This window comes from Eptesicus fuscus, chromosome 25 (genome assembly GCF_027574615.1).
Source record: "Eptesicus fuscus isolate TK198812 chromosome 25, DD_ASM_mEF_20220401, whole genome shotgun sequence".
NCBI lineage: Eukaryota > Metazoa > Chordata > Mammalia > Chiroptera > Vespertilionidae > Eptesicus > Eptesicus fuscus.
The window spans coordinates 4,095,716-4,119,858 of NC_072497.1; the positions used below are offsets into that span (position 1 = coordinate 4,095,716).

Consider the following 24,143-nt stretch of genomic DNA (forward strand, 5'->3'; position numbering starts at 1 on the left):
AGCTTCAAATTAAAAACAGGAAGTCATGTACACTTTCATTTAAGGCCTTGCTCAGCAATACAAAATCAGCCAATGTTGGACAAAGAGGAATTTTTTGTTACCATGCTATGCCTTCCAAAGCACGCGTTTGGGACCTCACCATATCCATGTACCTCTCCATGCTGACAGATCATAACTTTCCTTTCCAATCATCCCAGGCAGTGACTAGAACCAATGAAGTAAAGGTATAAAAGGAAAAAAACAAACAAAAAACACCTTTACAAAAACATAACAGGAGCAGAGGACAGCAAGCAGTTTGTGGGTGGTTGGTGAATTAGAACCTGAAATAATTCATCACAGCTAACGTGAGAACCACAATGTCCCTGTCAGAAGTAGCGCTTCTTAGTTGCAGACATGTGCTCTGGATGAACCCTGGGGTCAGGTGCATTCCCTAGTCAGAGACAAAGGAATGAAGATACCGCTAAGAGGTCATAATAATCATAATTTCCTCAAGCACACGCGAGAACACAGAATACATTTCCCCTGAGCACGCAGGTGACGCGACCAATGCACATTCTTCAGGTGGTAGAGGTAAAATTGTTTCAGCCACAATTACCCTCGGCGACATCAATCAAGTATTAGGTCTGGGCAGGTTGGCACATGCAGATCCTTCAAGCCTCACTTGTACCTGAAGCTTACGAGGAATCTAGCAGAGTGTATGTTTTGACCAAAGGAGTCATATTGGGTAAATGGGCCCCTTAAGTATCTCCTTCAGTGTTGCCATTCTGCATGAGAAAGATAAAATATTCTCTGGACATTAAGGCTTTTCATGTTTGTGGCTAAAATATGTCCCACATACACTAGACTCAAATAGGTTTTTCTCCAGTGTGCACTCTTTTGTGTTTTAAGGAGGTGATTATGGTACCTAAAAGATTTCCCACATCCACTACACTCAAAATGTTTTTCTCCAGTGTGACCTCTGGTGTTGAATGAGGTTAGAGCTTTGACCGAAGGACTTCCCTCAGTCACTACAATGATACAGCTTTTCTCCAGTGTGAACTCTGTGGTGTTGACTGAGGTTAGAGCTTTGGCTGAAGGACTTCCCACAATCACTGCACTCATATGGCTTCTCTCCAGTGTGAACTCTGTGGTGTTGACTGAGGTTAGTGCTTTGAGTGAAGAACTTCCCACAATCACTGCACTCGTATGGCTTCTCTCCAGTGTGAACTCTGTGGTGTTTAATGAGGTTCGAGTTATGACTGAAGGACTTCCCACAGTCACGACACTTATACGGCTTCTCCCCAGTGTGAACTCTTTTGTGGTTAAGGAGGTGGCTATTGTACCTAAAAGATTTCCCACATTCGTCACACTCGTAAGGTTTTTCTCCGGTGTGAATTTTCTGGTGTTCAATGAGGTTATAGCTTTTGCTGAACGACTTACCACAATTACTACACTCGTAGGACTTTTCTCCGGTGTGACCTCCCCGATGTTGGTTGATGTTAATGATGCACCTGAAAACTTTCCCGCATTTGTTACACTCGTATTTCACCTCACCGGAGCAGACATCCTGATGTTGAACAAACTTGTGTCTGTGGCCTGCAGCATTCACATGTTTGCCCCACTGGTGATGACTTTTTCCACTGAGAAATTTCTGTGGAATCTCACTACCACTGTGAGGCTCCTCAGTGTTAAGAGATGCCTGGGGCTGCGACAGCCCCGAGCTGGCTGGCCAGTCTTTCCCAGCCTCCCTAGCGGTTGGAGGCAGCCCTGGTATGTAGAAGGTGCACCTGGTCACAAAGGAGGCCCCGTCCATAGCGTCTTTCCAGGGCTTCTCTCCACGGGTCTCCCTCTGTTGCTGGTGAGGGTTTACATCGGAACAGAAGTCTCTCACACCTGTGTCACTGAAGGCGGCTTTCTGCTCAATGCGTGCTGCCTGTGACTCAGTCAGGTGCAGAATCACTTTTAACACCGAGAAACACCGCTTACAGAGATGGGTCCTCTGGGTGGGTGGAGCTGTCTTAGAAGCCACGAATGTTGACTCCACTTGTACAGATGCACTCTCCTCAGAACAGGCGTCCTCCTGCTCTGTTTTATGCCAACAACCTGAAAACCGAAAAATGGTGAGGAGATGAATGGTGACGGTGGTGACAGGGATAAGGTCCATTAAAAAAGTGTGTTGCGCATGTTACCTTGGCTTCATGCAGCTGGCTGAAAAGAAAAGATTTGCGGGAAGGATTTACAAGACGCTGCTCTGAAGTTCTGGGCTGCTGAAGATCAAAAACAATAAAGACCTCAAATGAGCCGAAACCGGTGTGGCTCAGTGGATAGAGCGTCGGCCTGCGGACTCAAGGGTCCCAGGTTCGAGTCCGGTCAAGGGCATGTACCTTGGTTGTGGGCACATCCCCAGGAGGGAGTGTGCAAGAGGCAGCTGATCGATGTTTCTCTCTCATCGATGTTTCTAGCTCTCTATCCCTCTCTCTTCCTCTCTGTAAAAAATCAATAAAATATATATTTAAAAAATATATATATAAAAAAATAAAGATCTCAAATGAAATATGATACAAACATGGCGGGCACCACATGGAACAGAAGAGGGATCATGCACTCATTCTTCCGCTCACAGCATTCAGCAGGGCTTCTCTGCTAGAGACATGGGCAAGCTGTGCAGAAGGTTGGTGACATCTTCTTCCAAGTAAAATTCAATAAAGGAACAGCTTGTGTTTGCGGTCTCCTTAAGCATGTATGTGCACCTCATTACACACGTGCAGGTCCATGTTGGAGAAGACTGCAGAGAAAGCCATGCAGGGGGACAGGGGATGCAACATGTTATCTTTTCCCCAGCTGCCAGTCAACAGGGCCAGGCCTTCTCTGAGATCATCCTGCATGTTCACCCTTTAAAAAAAACTAGGATGCTCCCTGCAGTTTCCACTGTAAAAGGACGGAGAACCAAAGTATTCCGAGTATGAATGAAAGGCAACGGAGGTGAGCGGCCAGCACTGGCCCAGGGCAGCTCAGCATGCCATAGTATTTGGGGAAGAGAATATTATTAACAATGGAAGGAGAGTCTCACAAGAACCGCGCATGGTTCGTGTAAGTAAAGACCATAACCAGGCACAGGCAGGCTCCAAGGACCCTTAGCTGGGGGAAGGGTGCAGAAGTGGAAGCCATGGATCTGGACACCGTCACTCTCCCAGGAAGAGGAAGTTAAGGTGGGTCCCATTCAACTGTCTGCAAGACTCGGGACTTCCACACACTTCCTGCACTCTCTCAGGCAATGGGTGTTGGGGGTGTTTGGTGAGTCCATGGCTCAGGGATCTCCACACAGCTCAGCACTGGCATCCACGGCACATATTACAACAATGTGGGGGAAATGAACAGAGCCCATGGTTTGGCTGTGGGAGAGAGAAAGTTACATCTGGAGAATAAAGGAAGAGGCTATCACCTCAGGACAGTAGAAGGTGAAAGTCTTACCTACGGATGATACAAGTGCAAACACTTCCAGCATCACATCGCAGTATAGACGTCTCTGATCCTCATCCAGGAGCCCCCACTCCTCCTGAGAGAAGGCAATGGCCACGTCCTCAAAGTCCATATCCTGTCATAAGGGGGACAGTTCAGCCCATGATCAGCATCTCTCCAATCATTTTATGTTGGTCACACTCCCGACCCTCCACCTACATCCCTCCACGTTTCTCCCTCCACTACCTTCACCAAAGGAGGTATCAGGCCTCTGTCCCAATCAAAGGAATTCTCTCCTTATATTCCAACTGATGCTTTGTCTTCCCATAACAATAAAAGCTGATAAGCAGCCGAGACCGGTTTGGCTCAGTGGATGGAGTGTCAGCCTTCGGACTGAAAGGTCCCAGGTTCGATTCCGGTCAAGGGCATGTACCTTGGTTGTGGGCACATCCCCAGTAGGGGGTGTGCGGGAGGCAGCTGATCGATGTTTCTCTCTCATCGATGTTTCTAACTCTCAATCCCTCTTCCTTCCTCTCTGTGAGAAAATCAATAAAATATATTAAAAAAAACAATAAAAGCTGATAAGCAGACAGGAGATACCTGAGTTCTGGGTCTCACATACAGGCCACACTTCCTCTTCTCAATACACTTGATGTCCCCAACGTAAGGTAGGGAGAGACATAGAGAGTGAGTGATTTGCCATTGGTCTTATCAGGCATTCCCCCTGTAGTGCTCCTGATTGTCCCTCAAGACCCCAAAAGGCATGGCATCACACGTCACCCGCTGGAACTCAATCCCAGGATGCTGAGTCCATCACTCTGCACTACCTGTCACATGGTTCTCTGAAACACACTCCTCTCACTCAGCCTCTTTCCCAGAGTCACAACTTAAAAGGTAACACCAATATGCTGGAATGAGGTTGGGTATTTTCCTAATCACCTTCTTTTCCAAAATTCTAACTCACCACCCTGTAATGTATTCCTCTCCTACCCTCTGCCTTCCCCATATCAGTGGTGATTTTTAAAAATATATATTTTATTGATTTTTTTACAGAGAGGAAGGGAGAGGGATAGAGAGTTAGAAACATTGATAAGAGAGAAACATCCATCAGCTGCCTCTTGCACACCCCCTACTGGGGATGTGCCCGCAACCAAGGTACATGCCCTTGACTGGAATCGAACCTGGGACCTCTCAGTCCGCAGGCCGACGCTCTATCCACTGAGCCAAACCAGTTAGGGCTCAGTGGAGATTTTTAAGCCTAGGTGACACTGATGTATGCTATCGTGTTCCTAATGATCATGATATCAGCCCTCAACAAAACCTGACCGGTGTGCACATAGATAACAACACCTAAGCTGTGGACATTGCATGTAGCATGACAACACCCCTATTTTCAGAAAATTACACTAAAATTCTGCCTTATTATGTCATCCAGTCACCACCAAAAAATGAATTCACATTTCATTCACTATTAGACCAAGTTCAGGGCCCTGTGGCCATGAATGGACATGCCCTCTCCGAGTGCACATCAGTCTTTCTCCCACACCTCTCACACCTGCACTCCCACAGCCCTACCCCCCAGAGTCATCTCCTAGACCTCCTACTCATTACTCAGCATGTTGTGGCCCAGAGAATGAATGCCTGGCAAATTCAAAATGGATGAAGTAGCCCTCACCGGTTTGGCTCAGTGGTAGAGCGTCGGCCTGCGGACTCAAGCGTCCCGGGTTCGATTCCGGTCAAGGGCATGTACCTTGGTTGCGGGCACATCCCCAGTAGGGGGTGTGCAGGAGGCAGCTGATCGATGTTTCTCTCTCATCGATGTTTCTAACTCTCTCTCCCTCTCCCTTCCTCTCTGTAAAAATTAATAAAATATATTTTTTTAAAAAATGGATGAAGTACTTCCTCAACTGTGGTAGTCCACACTCATAGAGGCAGCCTTGAATCCTTATATAAAGGCCTCCCTCCCTGATTGCTTTTCACTTCCACCTCAACTAGTAAGAACCACATCAGATCGCAGATATCAGAGCCCCCACCTCTGGTGCTGCACTTGATGTCCCTTCTCGAGTCACAGCCTTCATCACTCAAGTCCCATCGCTTGTGTCCCTCTAACCCATGCCCAGTGAGTCTCACAGATGACCACTCATGCCCATAAGTAATTCTACCAAAATGACTGCAACTCCCTAGGCCATACCAATGGTCACCAAAAAATCATGGTTAAGAGCTCAGTGGTTAGAGAGTCAGTCTGTGGACTGAAGGGTCATGGGTTTGAATCCCTGTCAAGGGCACAAACCTCGATTACAGGTTTGATCCCCAGGCCCGCGGGAGGAAGCAGGTAGATGCCTCTCACCTCTCTCTCTCTCTCTCTCTCTCTCTAACTCTCTCTCTCTCTCAGTAAAGATCAATGAAAAAAATATTCTCGCCCTGACCTGACCAGTTTGGCTCACTGGATAGAGCGTCAGCCTGCAGACTGAAGGGTCCCAGGTTTGATTCCGGTCAAGGGCATGTACCTTGGTGGCGGGCACATCCCCAGTAGGGGGTGTGCAGGAGGCAGCTGATCGATGCTTCTCTCTCATCCATGTTTCTAGCTTTCTACCCCTCTCCCTTAAAAAAAATCATGGTAGCCGAAACCGGTTTGGCTCAGTGGATAGAGCGTCGGCCTGTGGACTCAAGGGTCCCAGGTTTGATTCCGGTCAGGGGCATGTACCTTGGTTGCGGGCACATCCCCAGTGGGGGGTGTGCAGGAGGCAGCTGATCGATGTTCCTCTCTCATCGATGTTTCTAACTCTCTATCCTATCCCTCTCTCTTCCTCTCTGTAAAAAATTAATAAAATATATTTTTTTTAAAAAATCATGGTAAGTAAGAGTTTAGAGAAGTAAATATGTACTAACCTCAGTTTCATCATCTTTGAAATACTATTTAGCATCCCATTAAAAACAAATATAACAAAAACACAAAAAGGCGATCTAGAACTCCCCTCATAAATTTTCCACTACCTTTTTTATTTTTATTTTATTATTTTTTTAAAATATATTTTATTGATTTTGTACAGAGAGGAAGGGAGAGGGATAGAGAGTTAGAAACATCGATGAGAGAGAAACATCGAAAATAAAAAAGGATACCAGCAGGTCCCTAAACCAGCTCAGTCTTTACACCAAGCATCTGCACATTTGGCACAGTTACCTGGGAACCTCCTGCATCTCATGCCCCTGGTTGCCAATATCTGGGAGCACTTCACACAACTCGAGACCTGGAATTAGGATTCTGGGCTTAGTGTCTGTTCAGGGTTCCCAGAGTGGCAGGAGAGTCCCAGGACTCCACTATCTCACACACCACAGGAGTGTGTGCAGGAGGCAGCTGATCGATGTTTCTCTCTCATCGATGTTTCTAACTCTCTATCCCTCTCCCTTCCTCTCTGTAAAAAATCAATAAAATATATATTAAAAAAAAAACAAAAAACAAAAAAAAACACACAAAATTTGAAAGGTTACGTCATCGAACAAGTTGACATTTCCTACCTTGTCTGCATGTTTGTAGTCGGTACACATTGTGAAGCTACGGAGCTAAGAGTTACTGAATGTTTACCACATGTGCAGTCCCTGGATTCAATGCTTTTGCATAATTATTATTTCAATGTAAATTGCCTCATCATCCTATATAATAAAAACGTAGTCTGCAAATTGTCCCCTCCACCGAGAATTGTCCAGGAGTTTGACCAGGGGGAAGGGAGGGAGTACCCGGCCAGCAGCCAGCAGCTGCTAGGGACTCTTACCAGTGCACGAATTTCATGCACTGGGCCTCTAGTAGTTCATAAAAAACACATGTGTCTCTAACAACAGAGCTCTGGCTTCTAATGTTAGGCTCTGCTGCCTCCTAGAGAGTAGAGTTGGCAATGCATAACCATTAGGATTGGGTAGATGTCATTACAGATAACAAACAGCGCCAAAGATTTATAGTGGCTTACATTAAAGAAGGTATCTTGTTCACGCCACATGTCCTCCCTGGTTCTGCTGGGACTGGTATACAAAGGAAGCCGCCATGGGGGATACCTCCTAGGTGTATATCAGAGATGGACAGAGATGGTGGGCAGACTCAGGGGGTTCCAGACTCTTCTGTGAGTGGTGGCAAGATTCACTCCACCACCTTTCGTTGGTCAAAGCACATCACAGGGCTGCGGCCAACTTCAAGGGGATCAGGAGGAGAACCCAGCATTCTTGATGGCGACCCATGAAGGTCACTCTGCATGGCGCCAGCCTCTTTTGGGGGCTGTGCAGTGGCCAAGGAGAGGAGGAGGGGTTGCGGAAAATGATCGTGTCAGTCAGTCAGGATGGTTCATTCTCTCCTCGCCCAGGTGAACTCTGTCCCCGAGCTGCCCAACGCTGTCATTGTCAAATTTCCAAGCGAACCTCAGAGGAAGGTGTCAGATGACACTGGCAGAAAACTTACGAGCCCACTTCTTCTGAGGTGTGACCCTGGGTAAATACCCGGCTGCCTCCGTTCCCCTTCTGTGGCGGAGGTGAAGACCTGGGAAGGGGGCAGGCCTGCAAGCATTCCAGCACCCGTGTCCTTTTCCATTAACACCAGGCTCTTACCCCGGTTCCAAGTCTCTTTAGCGTTGGCATTCCTCGGGTGGGGCTGATTGTAAAATTCTGCCGTGAACGGCCACGGTGATCCTGTGGTTTCCATTCAATCTGTGCACGAACCTGTGCTACATGCTGTCCCTCTCTCTCTTTCTCCCCAGTCCCCACTGGAAAGATCTGGGCCTAACTCTCTCTCCTGGACCCTGTGTTCCTGTGTAGCCATGCATACCCAGGTGACCAGGACCCAGAAGTCCAGGAGTGATGGTCTGAGCAGCCCCAGGCTCCTCCCTCTATTAGGTGTCAGCCTAGCTTACACACGGGCAATTGATTGACCTGCTCTTCACCTGACTCCTCCAGCTCTTTTTTTAAAAAAATATATTTTATTGATTTTTTATAGAGAAGAAGGGAGAAGGATAGAGAGTTAGAAATATCGATGAGAGAGAAACATCGATCAGCTGCCTCCTGCACACCTCCTACGGGGGATGTGCCTGCAACCAAGGTACGTGCCCTTGACCGGAATTGAACCTGGGACCTTTCAATCCACAGGCCGAGGCTCTATCCACTGAGCCAGACCGGTCAGGGCTCCTCCAGCTCTTTCCATGTGTATCCACACATGGGAGGAGTGTGGTGGAGGGGGACTTAGGGGCGTATGAGTCTTCCCCCTCAGTTGCCACCATATGCATTCATTCATTCATTCATTCATTCATTCATTCATTCATTCATTCCTGTCCAGGGATCCAGGATCCTTCCGTTTTTTCCACAAAGGCATAGAGTCCTCCACAAACACCCCCTCCCCTCCCCCTTACACACACTCTATTACCTCTTGTCTGTCATCAGAGTCCTCCACAGTGCTCCACCTTCCCACAGCCTGGGATTCTAGGAACGGCCTCTTCCCTTCGTCCATCCCTGGAGTCCTGAGACGAATCCCCGGGTCACCGGGCACCTGGGAGAGCAGAGGCATTGAGGGCTCAGCCTGCGGGAGGAGGCGGAACCCGTTCTCCTCTCCATACCCCTGAGGAGATTGATTGCCTATGCATGTGCTGTTTCCAGGGTGCATGCACACACACACACACACACACACACACACGCACACATGCACACACACACATGCACACACACACACACCACCACAAGCACAGAAACGCACAGGTACAGAATACCCCCCCAGACACAGCTGGGCCCTAAGGTGCTGGGGTAATGGCCAGGCTCACAGTGACCCACTCTATAGACGGGGAACACTTTGAGGGGAGGACACACACACACACACACACACACACACACGCACACATGCACACACACACACACACACACACCAGGACAGACATCCACGGACACAGAATGCAGACACAAAGAGGAAACACACACACACACACACACAGATACATACCATCAGGCACACCCAAAGGGGCAGCGCAGTCACACATGCAGCCAACACTCCCACATGCCAGACACACACTCGCACACAGGCCGAGTCCCGGGCCCGCCCTGCCTGGAAGGGAAGGTGGAGGAGGAAGGGGTGGGCCGCTCCCTCCTCGCCGCGGCTGCGGCACAAAGCGCGCGACCAGCCCCGGAGGCCGCTCCGCTCCTCCCGGAGCGCGAGCAGCGCGGGCGGCCCGGGAAGGCGCCGGCGGAGGAGGAAGAGGCGGGGAGTCGCCGCCTCCCCAGCCCTCTCCGCGGGGCCCGCAGCCCCGAGTCGGACCCGGGCAGCCCGCACCCCCCCCCACCCCCCCCTTCCCCGCCCCGTCCGAACCTGGAACAAAGTTGACCACAGGGACCCGGCCGGAGGGCTGCCGCCCGGGCTTAGGGCGCGCGGATCCGGGGAGGCGGCGGCCCCAGGGGGAGCAGCAGCGGCAATCGGGGGGGACGGCCGAGCCCAACAGACGATCCGGAGCGGCTGGGGCCGCGGCCGAGGCGATCGGGCTTCGCGGAGCCGGGACCTGAGCCGGGCTTCCCCGCGGGGGCCCGGGGTCCGAGGGGACTGGGGGCGCGGGCGAGCCGAGCGTTTCCCGGAGACCCCCAGGCGGTGGCGCGCGCCCCGGAGAGGAGGGGGGCCGGCCCGCCGCGCAGGCGGGGAGAAGAGGCCCCGCCCACCGCAGCGCTCCCCGCTCCGCACCGCCGCCCGCACCTCCCTCCCTGAAAATAACGGGGGGCCGCGGGGGCCTGGAGGAGCCGCCAGGTCCCCCGCCAGGTCTCCTCCCGCGCGTCCGCCCCGCGCTCCGGGCCCCAGGGCGCGCTGGGCCGGGAGGGGGCGGGCGGGGCGGAGCGCGCGGGGCGGGGGCGCGGGGCCAGGAGGAGCGGAGAGAAGGCTTCCCGCCGGGATGACAGCTTCTGCCCAGCGGTGATGGAGAACCCCGGGGAGGACCCCCCAGGTGCTGGCTGGAGAGGGACGCGTATTCCTTCCTAAGCTTTGGGATGGTGGCGACCTGATAGATCTCGCTGCCAACCCTCTTTTTTTAAAAAATATTTTGATTTTTACAGAGAGGAAGGGAGAGGGATAGAGAGTTAGAAACATCGATGAGAGAGACATATCAATCAGCTGCCTCCTGCACACTCCCTACTGGGGATGTGCCCGCAACCAAGGTCCATGCCCTTGACCGGAATCGAACCTGGGACCCTTCAGTCTGCAGGCCGACGCTCTATCCACTGAGCCACACGGGTTTCGGCTCATTTTCAGTTTTTAATGAAAGTTGTATATTGAGAGATGAAAGGTATCTATCTTCATTTTGCTCTTTGGCCCATGCCTCATGCGTTGTTTACGGAGTATGAGGGAAACTCCACCTGCAGCCGGCCATTCCTGAACACCTTATAGGGACTGTACATTGAACCACCAATCAGCACCTGCCATATACCCTAAGCCCCCAATTCCTAAGTCCCTAGGCCCCTAACCATGTGCCTTACAGGAAACCACCAATCAGCGTGTGCTGAGTGCCCTAAGCCCCGCCCCCTCCTTTCCTCCCCTCAAAAGGCGTGTTCACCCCGCCCGCCCTCTCTTTTCTCCTCTGGAAGGGAGCCTGCAGGGTCATCTCCTCCAATAAAGCCTGTGTCCAGGTATCCCATGGTCTCCGGCCTCTGTTTCATTTTTCATATATATAATTACTTTATTCCTGCATCTTCTCAATGGTTTCTTCCTTGTATTTTCCCTCTTCCTTTCCTACTTGGCGAGATTTGGCTTTCCGTTCAAGGATCTTTTTGCGGTCTTTGTCCAGCTTTAAGTCCAGTGATCACCACCTTGCTGGGGTGAATGCCCCCACAAACAGTTGTACCGTTAGCTTCCTCCCGCTGCACTCGTTCAATGTAGAGGACATATTTTTTTCCTGGAAACCTGGACTGCTTTGCCAATTTGCTGCCCTCTGTCATGTCCTCCGACAACCTGAACTTCATCATCCTTTCGGATGGGCATGGACCGAACACTGTAACTTCTGTCTCGGCTCTTTGGAAAGAGATGACATCATCTTCCTTCGAATGTGGGGAGGTGCATTGAAATGCGCCTTTGACGGTTCTTGCTCCGGTCAGAAGTCACAAAGGGATTGAACTTGATTTTGACCCCTGGCGCTCCTACGATGGCCGCCAGAGGGAAGAGGTCGCTGGGGACCCTCTTTAAGACAATAAGCCCTTCGGATCCTTGGGACCGTCAGACATGTAGGATCTAACTCTTGAAGGAGTCGCTGCTCTTGTTAAAAGTGTTGTTGGATGCCATCTGTTCAAATCCAAATGCTCTTCTCTGACCTTGAGGACTATTACTTAGCGTGGGGGAGAAGAGAGTCAACCAGAATCTTCCATGGGCTGCCTTTGGGCATGGCCCAGGAATGGCACCTGGTACTGCTCTTTGATTTTTTCACTCTTGACGGGGCCATCACATCTGGGGGAGATCATGCATTGCATGTATTTATCAAATGTGTCGGTGTGGCTCAGTGGATAGAGCGTCGGCCTGCGGACTGAAAGGTCCCGGGTTCGATTCCGGTCACAGGGCATGGACCTGGGTTGCGGGCACATCCCCAGTGGGGGGTGTGCAGGAGGCAGCTGATCGATGTTTCTAGCTCTCTATCCCTCTCCCTTCCTCTCTGTAAAAAAAAAAATCAATAAAACATATTTTTTTAAAAATGTGTCGTGCGCCTTCCTTATCCACCATTAGTTTTTAAAATTGACCACCGAATCAGTCATCTGCATTTGAAAATGCTCGTTCCCAGTTTACAGTGTAGTGGAAAGCACATTTCAATGAAAGAATTCCATTTTGTTGTTTTTTAAAAATATATATATTTTATTGATTTTTCACAGAGAGGAAGGGAAAGGGAGAGAGTTAGAAACATTGATGAGAGAGAAACATCGATTAGCTGCCTCCCGCACACCCCCCACTGGGGATGTGCCCGCAACCAAGGTACATGCCCTTGACCAGGAATCGAACCCGGGACCCTTCAGTCCGCAGGCCGATGCTCTATCCACTGAGCCAAACCGGTTTCAGCAAGAATTCCATTTTGAAGTGCCAAGTGAAAGCACACATGCTGGGAATATTAGAACCTAGCAAGATGAGAGGGGTCAGAAATGATGTCAGAGGCCTTTGGTGGAAATTAGAGATGGGGGAAGTGGTGATGCCTTTTGTTGGTTAATTAGAATAGCAATGATTGGAAACCTACTGGCGGCGGGGGGGGGGAGGGGGGGGGAATGCGATATTTCACCAAACAAGACTGTTAAGAGACAAAACCTGCACTGTGACAGCATGTGGATTGTGCCAAATCGATGAACTGTTAAACTTTCCTGTTCCTGTTGTGTAGAATAAAAACCTGGCACAGAAGGAACAAGACAAGGATGCCCACTTTCACCACTCCTGTTCAACATAGTACTAGAAGCACTAGCCATAGTGATCAGAGAAGAAGAAGAAATAAAAGGCATCCAAATTGGAAAAGAAGAAGTAAAACTGTCCTTATTTGCAGATGACATGATACTGTACATAGAAAACCCCAAAGACTCCATCAAAAAATACTAGACCTAATAAATGAATTTGGCAATGTGGCAAGATACAAAATTAACACCCAGAAATCTATGGTCTTTTTGTACACCAATAATGAACTCACAGTAAGAGAAATTAAAAAAAAAAAATCTCATTTACCATTGCACCAAAAAAAAATTAAGATATCTAGGAATAAACTTAACTAAGGAGGTAAAAGACCTCTACTCAGAAAACTACAGGACAATGAAAAAAGAGTTAGAGGAAGACATAAACAAATGGAAGAACATACCATGTTCATGGATTGGTAGAATCAACATCATTAAAATGTCCATACTACCTAAAGCAATCTATAGATTCAATGCAATACCTATTAAAATACCAATGGCATAATTCAAAGATCTAGAACAAACTCTCCAAAAATTCACCTGGAATAAAAAAAGATCCTGAATAGCCACAGCTATCCTGAGAAAGAACAAAGTTGGAGGGTGATTGGGTCGGCAGGGGAGGGCAGTTAGGGGCGATAGGGCTAGTAGGGGAGGGCAGTTGGGGGGATTGGGTCAGAAGGGGAACAGTTACGCATCAATGAGACCAGCAGGGGAGCGGATAGGAGGTGATCAGACTGGCAGGCAGAAGTGGTTAGGGGCAATCAGGCAAGCAGGCAGGTGAGTGGTTAGGAGCCAGCAGTCCCAGATTGGAAAGGGTACAGGCCGGGCTGAGGGACACACTCCCATGCACGAATTTTGTGCACCTGGCCTCTAGTGTTTCTATAAAAGGAGATGTTCAGGTAAGTAGGTCCCAAAGTATCTCCTTCAGTGTTGTCATTCTGAGTAAGAGATAAAATATTCTCTGGACATTTAAGGCGTGTGTAACCAGGGTATGTTTGTGGATAAAATATTTCTAACACTCAAAATGTTTTTCTTCAGTGTGAACTCTATGGTGTTGGTTGAGGTTGGACATGTATCTGAAGGATTTCCCACAATCACTACACTCATATGGTGTTTCTCCAGTGTGAATGAACTCTGTGGTGCTGAATGAGGTTACAATTTTGACTGAAGGACTTACCACAATCACTACATTGATGCGGCTTTTCACCAGTGTGAACTCTTTTCTGGTTGAGGAGTTGACTATTGTACCTAAAAGATTTTCCACATTCAGTACACTCACAGGTTTTCCTCCAGTCTGGACTTTTTGATGTTCAATGAGATTACAGCTAATGCTTAATGACTTACCACTATCAGTACACTCACATAGCTTTTTTCCAGTGTGGACTTTCTTTTGGGGAAAGAGGAGATTCTTGTGCCTAAATGATTTCCCACATTCACCAAACTCAAAAAGTCTTTCTCCAGTGTGAACTCTATGGTGTTCAGTGAGAGAAGAACTTTGATGATAGGGCTTCCTACAATCATCACACTCAAAGGACTTTTTTCCAGTGTGAACTCTCCTATGTCGATTGAGGTTAATGACACATCTAAAACCTCTCCCACATCTGTTATACTCATATGTCTCTCCACCAGAGCAGACATCCTGCTGTTGAACAAATGTATGTCTGTGGCTTGCAGCATTTTCACCTTTGCCCCACTGGTGATTAGTTTTGCCACTGAGAACTTCCTGTGAAAACTCACTACCACTGTGAGGCTTCCTGTGCTGAGAGATGCCTGGGGCTGCAGCAGCCCTAAGATGGCTGAGAAGTCTTTCCCAGGCTCCCCAGTGGTTGAAGGCACCCCTGAGATATGGGGGGTGCAGCTGCTCACAAACAAGGCCCTGTCCATCGCTTCTTTCCAGGACTTCTCTCCACAGACATCCCTCTGTTGCTGGTGATGGTTTACATGGAAACTGAAGCCTCTAACACACGTGTCATTGAAGAAGGCTTTATGCTCAGAGTATGCTGCTTGTGACTCAGTCAGGTGCAGAATATCTTTTAACACCGAGAAACACCGCTTACAGAGATGGGTCCTCTGGGATGCTGGAGCTCTTAGAAGCCATAACTTTTGCATCCACTTGTACAGATCCACTCTCCTCAGAACAGGTCTCCGCCTGGTCCATTTCATGCCAACATCCTGAAAACAGAAATACGGCGAGGAAATGAATGTTGACCAGTGACACGGGGATGTCCCATTACAAAAGTGTGTTGCACATATTACCTTGGCTTCGTGCAACTGGATGAGAGCAAAAGATAGGATGCTGTGATGAAGGTCTGGGCTACTGAAGATCAAGAACAAGGAAGACCTCAAATGAAATATGACACAAGCATGGCAAGCAGCACAGGGAACAGAAGAGGGATCACCTGCTCATTCCTCTGCTAAAAGCATTCAGCAGATTGTCTGCTGGTGACGTGGGCAAGCTGTGCAGAAAGTTGGTTACATCTCATTCCACGTAAAATTTAATAAATGAAGAGCCTGTGTTTGAGGTCTCCTTAAGCATGCATGCACACCTCGTAACACACGTGCAGGTCCATGCTGGAGAATACTTCAGAGAAAGCCTTGCAGGGGGCCAGGAGATGCAAAAAAGGCTAGAAGGAGAAGGTAGTCAAAAGCCAGGAAGTCACAGATGAAATGACAAGCCAGCAAAGTGTCATGGGTGGGATATGAAAGGCAGACATGCGCTCTTACCAATGGCACTTGCACCTAAACACTGTTGGAAATTAGCAGGTCCCTGGTATGATCTGAACACAGCCATGATGTCATACTTTTCCCAGCTGCCACTCAACAGGGCCAGGTCTCCTCTGAAATCATCCTGCGTGTTCACCCTGTGAAAAAGCCAGGGTTCTCCCTGCACGTTCTACTGTACCCGTACGTAAAACCTAAGTATTCCGAGTATGAATGAAAGGCAACGGAGGTGAGCGGCCGGCACTGGCCCAGGGCAGCTCAGCATGCCATGGTATTCAGGGAAGAGATTATCACAAACAACGGAAGGAGAGTCTCACAATAAACTGCCGATGGTTCGTGTAAGTAAAGACCATAACCAGGCACAGGCAGGCTCCAAGGACCCTTAGCTGGGGGAAGGGTGCAGAAGTGGAAGCCATGGGTCTGGACACCGTCACTCTCCCAGGAAGAGGAAGTTAAGGTGGGTCCCATTCAACTGTCTGCAAGACTCGGGACTTCCACACACTTCGTGCCCTCTCTCAGGCAATGGGTGTTGGGGGTGTTTGGTGAGTCCATTGCTTGCATCCACACCACATATTACAACAATGTGGGGGAAATGAACAGAGCCCATGGTTTGGCTCTGGAAGAGAGGAAGTTATGTCTGGAGAATAAAGGAAGAGGGGCCCTCACCTCAGTACACTAGAAAATGTGAAAGTCTTGCCCTAACCGGTGTGGCTCAGTGGATAGAGCACTGGCCTGCGGACTGAAGGGTCCCAGGTTCGATTCCGGTCAAGGGCACGTACCTTGGTTGTGGGCACATCCCCAGTGGGAGGTGTGCAGGAGGCAGCTGATCGATGTTTCTCTCTCATCGATGTTTCTAACTCTCTATCCCTCTCTCTTCCCCTCTGTAAAAAATCAATAAAATAAAGAAAATGTGAAAGTCTTATCTACAGATGATACAAGTGCGAACACTTCCAGCATCACATCGCAGTACAGAAGTCTCCGATCCTCATCAAGGATCCCCCACTTCTCCTGAGAGAAGGCAATGGCCACGTCCTCAAAGTTCATATCCTGTCATAATGGGGACAGTTCAGCCCATGATCAGCATCTCCCCTATGATTTTCTGTTCATCATATTCCCCAACCTCTACATCCATCCTCTCCCTCTACTACCTTCATCAGAGTAGGTACCAGGCCTTAGTCCAATTGAACTGACTCTCTCCTTATATGCCAACTGGTACCGTGTCTTCCCACAACAATGAAGTTGGATGAGCAGATAAAAGATATCTGAGTCCTGGGCCTCACATGTACGTCACACAGCCTCTGCTCAATACAGCTGAGGGAGAAATGTTGGCCATAAAGGGAGTGTGACTGATTTCACACAGGTCTTGTCAGGCATTCCCCCTGTAGTGCCCAGAATGGCCCTCCAAGACTCAGAAAAGCATGGGATCACACTTCGATCTTTGAACTCAATCGTAGGATGCTGAGTCATCACCTTTCACTAACAGTCACATAATTCTTTGAAACACACTCCTCTCACACAGCCTCTTTCCCAGAGACACAATTTCAAGAGGAACACCAATATGCCTTGCTGTGGACGGGATTTTTCCTAATCACCTTCATTTCCAAAATTCTAACTCACCACTTCATAATGCATTGCTCTCCTACCCTCTGCCTTCCCCATAACCGTGGAGATTTTCAAGACACTGATGTATGCTATCAGATTCCTAATGATCAGTGTATCCGCCCTCAACAACTGACAGGTGTGCACATATATAACACCTAGGCTCTGGATGTTGCATGTAGCATGACAACATCCCTCTTTTCAGAAAATTACACTAAAATTCCACATATTAAATCCAGTCACCACCAAACATGGATTCACCTTTCATTCACCCTTAAGTCAATGTCAGGGCCCTGTGGCCATGAATTAGCATACACTCTCCAAATGCACATCAGTCCTTCTACCACCCCTCTCCCACCTGCACTCCCACAAATTCAAACTGGATAAAGTACCACCCCAACTGTGACAGTCCGCACTCAGGGAGGCAGCCCTGCATCCTGCTACAAAGGCCTCCCTCCCTGACTGCTTTTCACTTCCACCTCAACTAATGAACCGCATCAGATCGCAGATATCAGAGCCCCCACCTCTGGTGCTGCACTTGATGTCCCTTCTCGAGTCACAGCCTTCATCACTCAGGTCCCATCGCCTGTGTCCCTCTCACCCATGCCCAGTGAGCGTTACAGATGACCGAGGCCACTGAGGTACCTGCCCTTGACTGGAATCGAACCCGGGATCCTTTAGTTTGCAGACTGACGCTCTAAACAGTGAGCCAAACCAGGCGGGGCCCTGCTGCTGGTTTTTAAAAATTGACAGAAGTACCTGAGTCCAGGAAGCAGGGAAAGGGGAGTTCCTGGGGGTGATGGCGGGGGAGGAGGGGAGGTGGGGAATTCGGGGTGTCAGTGTCTTCAATGGCAGAGGAGCACGGGCCACACGCAGGAGCACACGCTTCCGGCAGACCCTCCCGCAGGGCGCACCTGGCCCCAGGGTGGGCATCTCACCTTTCGACCTGGACGAGGAGGCGGCGGACATGTTGAGTGCGCAGGGACACCTTCTCAGGGGCCGTGGCCTGAAGTTATTTCTGCTCAGAGAGGAGGCGGCCGCGATTCTGTAACACACACATAACACATATAACACACACACACACACACATAACACATACACACACACATAACACACACACATAACACACACACACACACACACACATGTCGGAAGATGTGTCGGCTGAAGCCCAACAGCCTCCCACACACGCTGGCTCTGCCTTGAGGAGCCTACACACTGAGGGGCGTTGTGGGGGTGACTTTTACACCCCGACTCTGGAGTAGCCCAATGTGCTAGAGTTGTTGTTGTTCAACCATGCCTTGGAAGAGCGTCTATGGTGAAGTTGGTCTTGACAGCGGGCAGTGGTCACCTGGGAGTTAAGCCCCAGCAGGATCCTGTCAGTGGGAGGGGCTTACCTCCTTTAGGAGTGTAGCTCATGTGGGCGGGGCTTAGATCATGTGGGAGGGGCTTACCTCCTGTGTGACCAACAGGATCCTGTCAGTGGGAGGGGCTTACCTCCTGTGGGTGGAGTGTAGCTCATGTGGGAGGGGCTTAGATCATGTGGGCGGGGCTTAGATCATGTGGGAGGGGCTTAGCTCCTGTGTGACCAACAGGATCCTGTCGGTGGGAGGGGCTTACCTCCTGTGGGTGGAGTGTAGCTCATGTGGGAGGGGCTTAGCTCCTGTGTGACCAGTAGGATCCTGACAGTGGGAGGGGCTTTTATGTTCTGTCTCTTTTTCTCCCCAAAACAGAGGCAGAAAATGAACTGCTGCTCCTGTGAGCTCCCAGTGACCACCCGTCTACAGAGGGGACACCTTGCTGACCAGACACCACTTTTCCCTTTGTCAGAAGGGCGTTGATAAGACAAAACCCCTTCACATTTATTCATTATGCTAGTCCTGGATAAGACAATTTTCTGTAATCCAACCCTGGCCAAACAATAGGGTAGTTTTTTGTGTTTTTTTTTGTTCACCCCTCACTTTAATGCACAGGGTTACCGTGCATACTCCATAGGATATCACCCATTTTCAAAAAAGTCTTGAGTAGCCAGGCCGCCATGGCTCAGTGGCTGAGCATCGACCTATGAAGCAGGAGGTCACGGTTCATTCCCAGTCAGGGCACATGCCCAGGTTACAGGCTCGATCCTCAGTGGGGGGCGTGCCGGAGGCAGCCAGTCCATGATTCCTCTCATCATTGATGTTTCTCTCTCTCTCTCCCTATCCCTTCCTTTCTGAAATCAATAACATTAAAAAAAAAAAAGAAGGGACAATGGGAGGGACGGGGGAGACGGAGAGGCAGAGAGCCAGAGGGAGGGGTTCCCACTGGCTGTGACCCCGCATCCCCGGGCGGGGGCGGGAGGCTCTTACCGTACACGCAGCTTCCTCTGCAGCAGCTGCAGGATGTCGGCCGACTGCTGGTGATAGTCGAGAGCCGCCTGGACAAACTGGGCCAACTGGCCGACTTGCTCTACCTGCAGGGAAGGGGATGTTACTCCCTGGAGGCTGGAGCCCGTGGGGGCCGGAGGCGGGACATGAGCCCAGGGACCAGGCCTTGCAGGGAATTTTTTTTTTTTTTTTTTTTTTTTTTCACAGAGAGGAAGAGAGAGGGATAGAGAGTTAGAAACATCGATGAGAGAGAAACATCGATCAGCTGCCTCTTGCACACCCCCTGCTGGGGATGTGCCCGCAACCAAGGTACATGCCCTTGACCGGAATCGAACCTGGGACCCTTGAGTCCGCAGGCCGACGCTCTACCCACTGAGCCACACCGGTTTCGGCCTTGCAGGGAATTTTAATGTCACAGGAGCTGGTGAGCATCACGCAGGTCCAGTGTACAGGGCTAGCGATGCCGGCCGCACACGTGCACATGGAGTTCTGATTGTAAATGTGCTTTAACTCAATCAAATGCCGACTATCCCCCGGAGAGGATAGTCTCAGGAGATTTTCTTTTATGCTATAAAGTTCACCGATCTGAGAGCATCGGCCTGCGGACCAAAGGGTCCCGGAATCGATTCCTGTCAAGGGCACGTGCCTTGGTTGCAGGCTCCTCCCCGGCCAGGGCCCTGGTCAGCGCGCCTGCAGGAGGCAACTGATCGACATTTCTCTCACATGGATGTTTCCCTCTGTCTCTCCCTCTCTCTTCCACTCTCTCTAAAATCAATGGAGAAAATATCCTCGGGCGAGGATTAACCAAAAATAAACAAATAAATAAAATAATTTTTCTTTAAAAAAATAAAAATAAAGTTCATCGTCCATGTGGAAACAGAGATCCAGCTTTTCCTATGACAAGGGAAAGTGACACTGAGCGGATGAGCGGCTCCCTCACTGAAGTGTCTCTTGGGGTCCTTTCTGCTCAAGTCCAGTCAGGAGACTAAGTACATCCTGCTATTCTCAGACAATAAGGACCTAGGGCAGCGCCCCCTGTAGGTTCTTGCCGCTATGACAGCCTTCCCTGAGACAAACAGCTGAAAGGAATCCTATATCATAAAGAGGCAATATGCAAATTGACCCTCATGCTCACACAAGATGGCTGCACCCATGGGGTCAAAGACGGCCATCACAAGATGGCCAGCAGGGGAGGGCAGTTGGAGACGACCAGGCTGGCAGGGGAGGGCAGTTAGGGGTGACCAGGCCTGCAGGGGAGGGCAGTTGGGGGTGACCAGGCCTGCAGGGGAGGGCAGTTAGGCATCGATCAGGCAGGCAGGGGAGTGGTTAAGGGGTGATCAGGCTGGCAGGCAGGGGAGCAGTTGGGAGACAGCAGTCCCAGATTGAGATGTCCCAAGGAGTCCCAGATTGGAGAGGGTGCAGGCTGGGCTGAGGGACACCCCCTTCCAGTGCATGAATTTCGTGCATCAGGCCTCTAGTAAACTATAATGATGGTGGCATCTCTCTTTCCCACCATCCAGACGTTTGTGAAAGCGGTGACCAAACATCAGTGGACATAAAACAATCACATCAGCCCGGCCGGCGTGGCTCAGTGGCTGAGCGTCGACCTAGGAACCAGGAGGTCAGGGTTTGATTCCTGGTCAAGGGCACATGCCCAGGGTGTGGGCTTGTTCCCCAGTGTGGGGCATGCAGGAGGCAGTGGATCCATGATTCTCTCTCATCATTTTTCTCCCTCTCCCTTCCTCTCTGAAATCAATAAAAATATATTTTTTAAAAATCAAAAGGTTAAAAATAATCAAAAGGCCATGTCCCCTAAGGAAGCCCTGGAGAAGCGTCACTTGGGGGAGAGGAGTCTCCAGCAGGGCCGCCAGCTGCCCAGGTTCCCCACCCGTCCGAGGTGCTGCCGCGGAAAAGAGGGGCTCACTGAGCTCATTTCTGGGGGCCGCAGAGGCAAGCCCACTGGCTGGAGTGCTGGGGCCCCCAGCACGAATCCCACACACTCCAGATCCAAACAAAGACACAAAACAAGATCAATCCCCCGCCCCTTTCCCAGCTCCCCAGAGCCTCTGCATCATTTCCTTAGTCCTCTTGCTCATCGGCTGTGGGCTCCATTTGTGCCCTGGCCGGTTTGGCTCAGTGGATAGAGCATCGGCTTGTGGACTGAAGGGTCCCGGGTTTGATTCTGGCCGAGGGCACATGCCCAGGTCACGGGCTCGATTCCCAGTTGGGGGTGTGCGGGAGGCAGCCAATCAATGATTCCCTCTGATCATTGATGTTTCTCTCTCTCCCACTCCCTTCTTCTCTGGAATCAATAAAAAATACATTACAAAGTGGCTCCATTTGGTGTCACACACTATGCTTTCTCTCTGTACGCGTTCACCTTCCTTACTCACTTAGACCATTTTAACCACGGGTTCCTAGGGCATCTCAGATCCATGTGGACGTCCACGTGGGACATACCAGGATGCCCATCTGAACAAGGAAACCGCACCGCATACATATGCCAAGCTCCGTGGAGCAAGAGCACACGCCAGGCCTCGAGGTTCCAAAACCCAACACACAAAACAAAGACAGCCTGGACCCTGTGAAATCCTATGGATTTCTTCAGTTTCACCTCTTTGGCTCTGACACATACTTTATATATATATATATAAATATCTATATCTATATCTCTCTCTATATATATATGTATGTATTGATTTCAGAGAGGAAGGGAGGAAGATAGAGAGAAACATCAATGATGAGAGAAAAACATGGATCAGCTGCTTCCTGCATGCCCCCTACTGGGGATGCAGCCCACAACCCAGGTACGTGCCCTTGACTAGAATCGAACCTGGGTCCCTTCAGTCCGCAGGTCGGTGCTCTATTCACTGAGCCACACCGGCCAGGGCTGACACATACTTTTCAACAAGCCCAGTGACTCAACCTCACGTGATCCCAGTAGACTGCCACCTCTGTCCTCAGCAAAGCGAATTTCTATTTTAACACCCTGTTTGCAATCCGCATGGCACTGCAGAATGTGAAAAGGAATTGTGGGAGAGAACTAAATGAACATTCTTTTTGTTTTGTTTTGAATCCTCACGTGAGGATATTCCTTCTATTGGTTTTTAGAGAGTGGAAGGGAGAGAGAGAGAGAGAGAGAAACACTGATGTGAGAGAGACACATCGATTGGTTTGCCTTTGCACATGACCCAACCAGGGCTGGGGATCAAGCCTGCCACCAAGGTACATGCCGGAAACTGGGACCCTTCCGTCCACAGGCCTATGCTCTTTGCACTGAGCCAAACCCGCTAGGGCTAAAGGAACATTCTCTGAAACACTACGGGGCTGAGAGGGTCGGAGGGGACATCAGCAGCTCTTCTCTCGCACGTGGCTAAAATACAAGACTATGTCACGGAGAGATGCATTTGTCACTAGGCACTTCCTCCATTCCTGGCTGACATCAGACATGCATCCCGGGACGCTGTGCACACACATAGTAGGTGCTCAATGCAACCAGGGGAGAGGTGGTTACTAAGCTGAGTCTCTTTCTTTTTTTTTTTTTAATATATTTTATTGATTTTTTTACAGAGAGGAAGGGAGAGGGAGAGAGAGTTAGAAACATCGATGAGAGAGACACATCGATCAGCTGTCTCCTGCACACCCCCTACTGGGGATGTGCCCGCAACCAAGGTACATGCCCTTGACCGGAATCGAACCTGGGACCCTTGAGTCCACAGGCTGACGCTCTATCCACTGAGCCAAACCGGTTAGGGCTAAGCTGAGTCTCTTGTCATGTGGAGGCCCCCAGCTGTGCCCAGGACACGAGCAGCCAGCTGTGTGTGGTGGCCTCTGCTTCCCAAACCACACTTAGAATGAAATACCTGGATGTGGCCGGTGTGGCTCAGTGGTTGAGCTCTGACCTAGGAATCAGGTGATGGTTCTATTCCAGTCAGGGCACATGCCTGGGTTGTGGGCTTGATCCCCAGTAAGGGGGCGTGCAGGAGGCAGCTGATCCATGATTCTCTCTCATCATTGATGTTTCTCTCCCTTCCTTTCCCTCTGAAATCAATTAAATATATCTATATATATAAAAGGCTAAGTGGCTGACTGTATGTCCATCTGACCGACTAGCTAGTATATATGACGCGCACTAGCAATTTAAAAATATTGACTCGCGCATGCACAATACATATAAAACTCTCATTGGTGCCAATCATGCACATTTTAATTTTATAATAGTACTAGAGGCCCGGTGCATGAAAATTCATGCATTGGAGAGGGGGTCCCTCAGCCCGGCCTGCCCCCTCTCACAGTCCGGGAGCCCGCAGGGGCGGGAGGCGACCCGGCGATCAGGGGAAGGTGACGCCCCCATCACAACTCTGCTGCTGTCACTGCTGGCAGCTCAAACCTTGGCCGGCCCTGGTTTCCTGAGCCTTGGGTGGCCTTGGGCAGCTGAGCAGCTGCCATCCGAGGCTTGCCTGTGCCTCGGGCCGGCCCTGTGGGGCTGGGGGACTGGGGGGACTCTGGAGGCAGGTGCGCAGAGCGGCTGGACCCACCTGGGGGTAGGTCCGGCCTTGCTGTGCGCCTGCCACCCCAGCAGGGCTGAGGGGGCTGGGCGCCGCCATCTTT

The 24,143-nt window shown here is 50.2% G+C and overlaps 2 protein-coding genes and 1 pseudogene across 2 annotated transcripts in view; all 3 read right to left on the reverse strand.

Annotated features, from left to right (window-relative positions):
- The window catches only part of LOC114229608 (zinc finger protein 551-like), a 35,535-nt gene extending 25,351 nt beyond the window's left edge, over positions 1–10,184 (reverse strand). The window contains exons 1-2 of the mRNA XM_054713317.1: positions 9,767–10,184; positions 8,837–8,959 (exon numbers count right to left, since the gene is read on the reverse strand). Of these exons, the coding sequence (XP_054569292.1) occupies positions 8,837–8,920 (84 nt within the window). The 5' untranslated portion in view covers positions 8,921–8,959; positions 9,767–10,184. The remainder of the gene's footprint in view (positions 1–8,836; positions 8,960–9,766) is intronic.
- A 930-nt stretch (positions 10,185–11,114) lies between these two features.
- On the reverse strand, positions 11,115–11,889 carry LOC129148328 (60S ribosomal protein L26-like; annotated as a pseudogene).
- A 2,926-nt stretch (positions 11,890–14,815) lies between these two features.
- Positions 14,816–24,143, reverse strand: part of LOC129148358 (endophilin-A3-like) — a 24,456-nt gene continuing 15,128 nt past the window's right edge. Inside the window, 3 exon segments of the mRNA XM_054713368.1 lie at positions 14,816–15,018; positions 18,105–18,211; positions 19,515–19,618. Of these exon segments, the coding sequence (XP_054569343.1) occupies positions 14,900–15,018; positions 18,105–18,211; positions 19,515–19,618 (330 nt within the window). The 3' untranslated portion in view covers positions 14,816–14,899.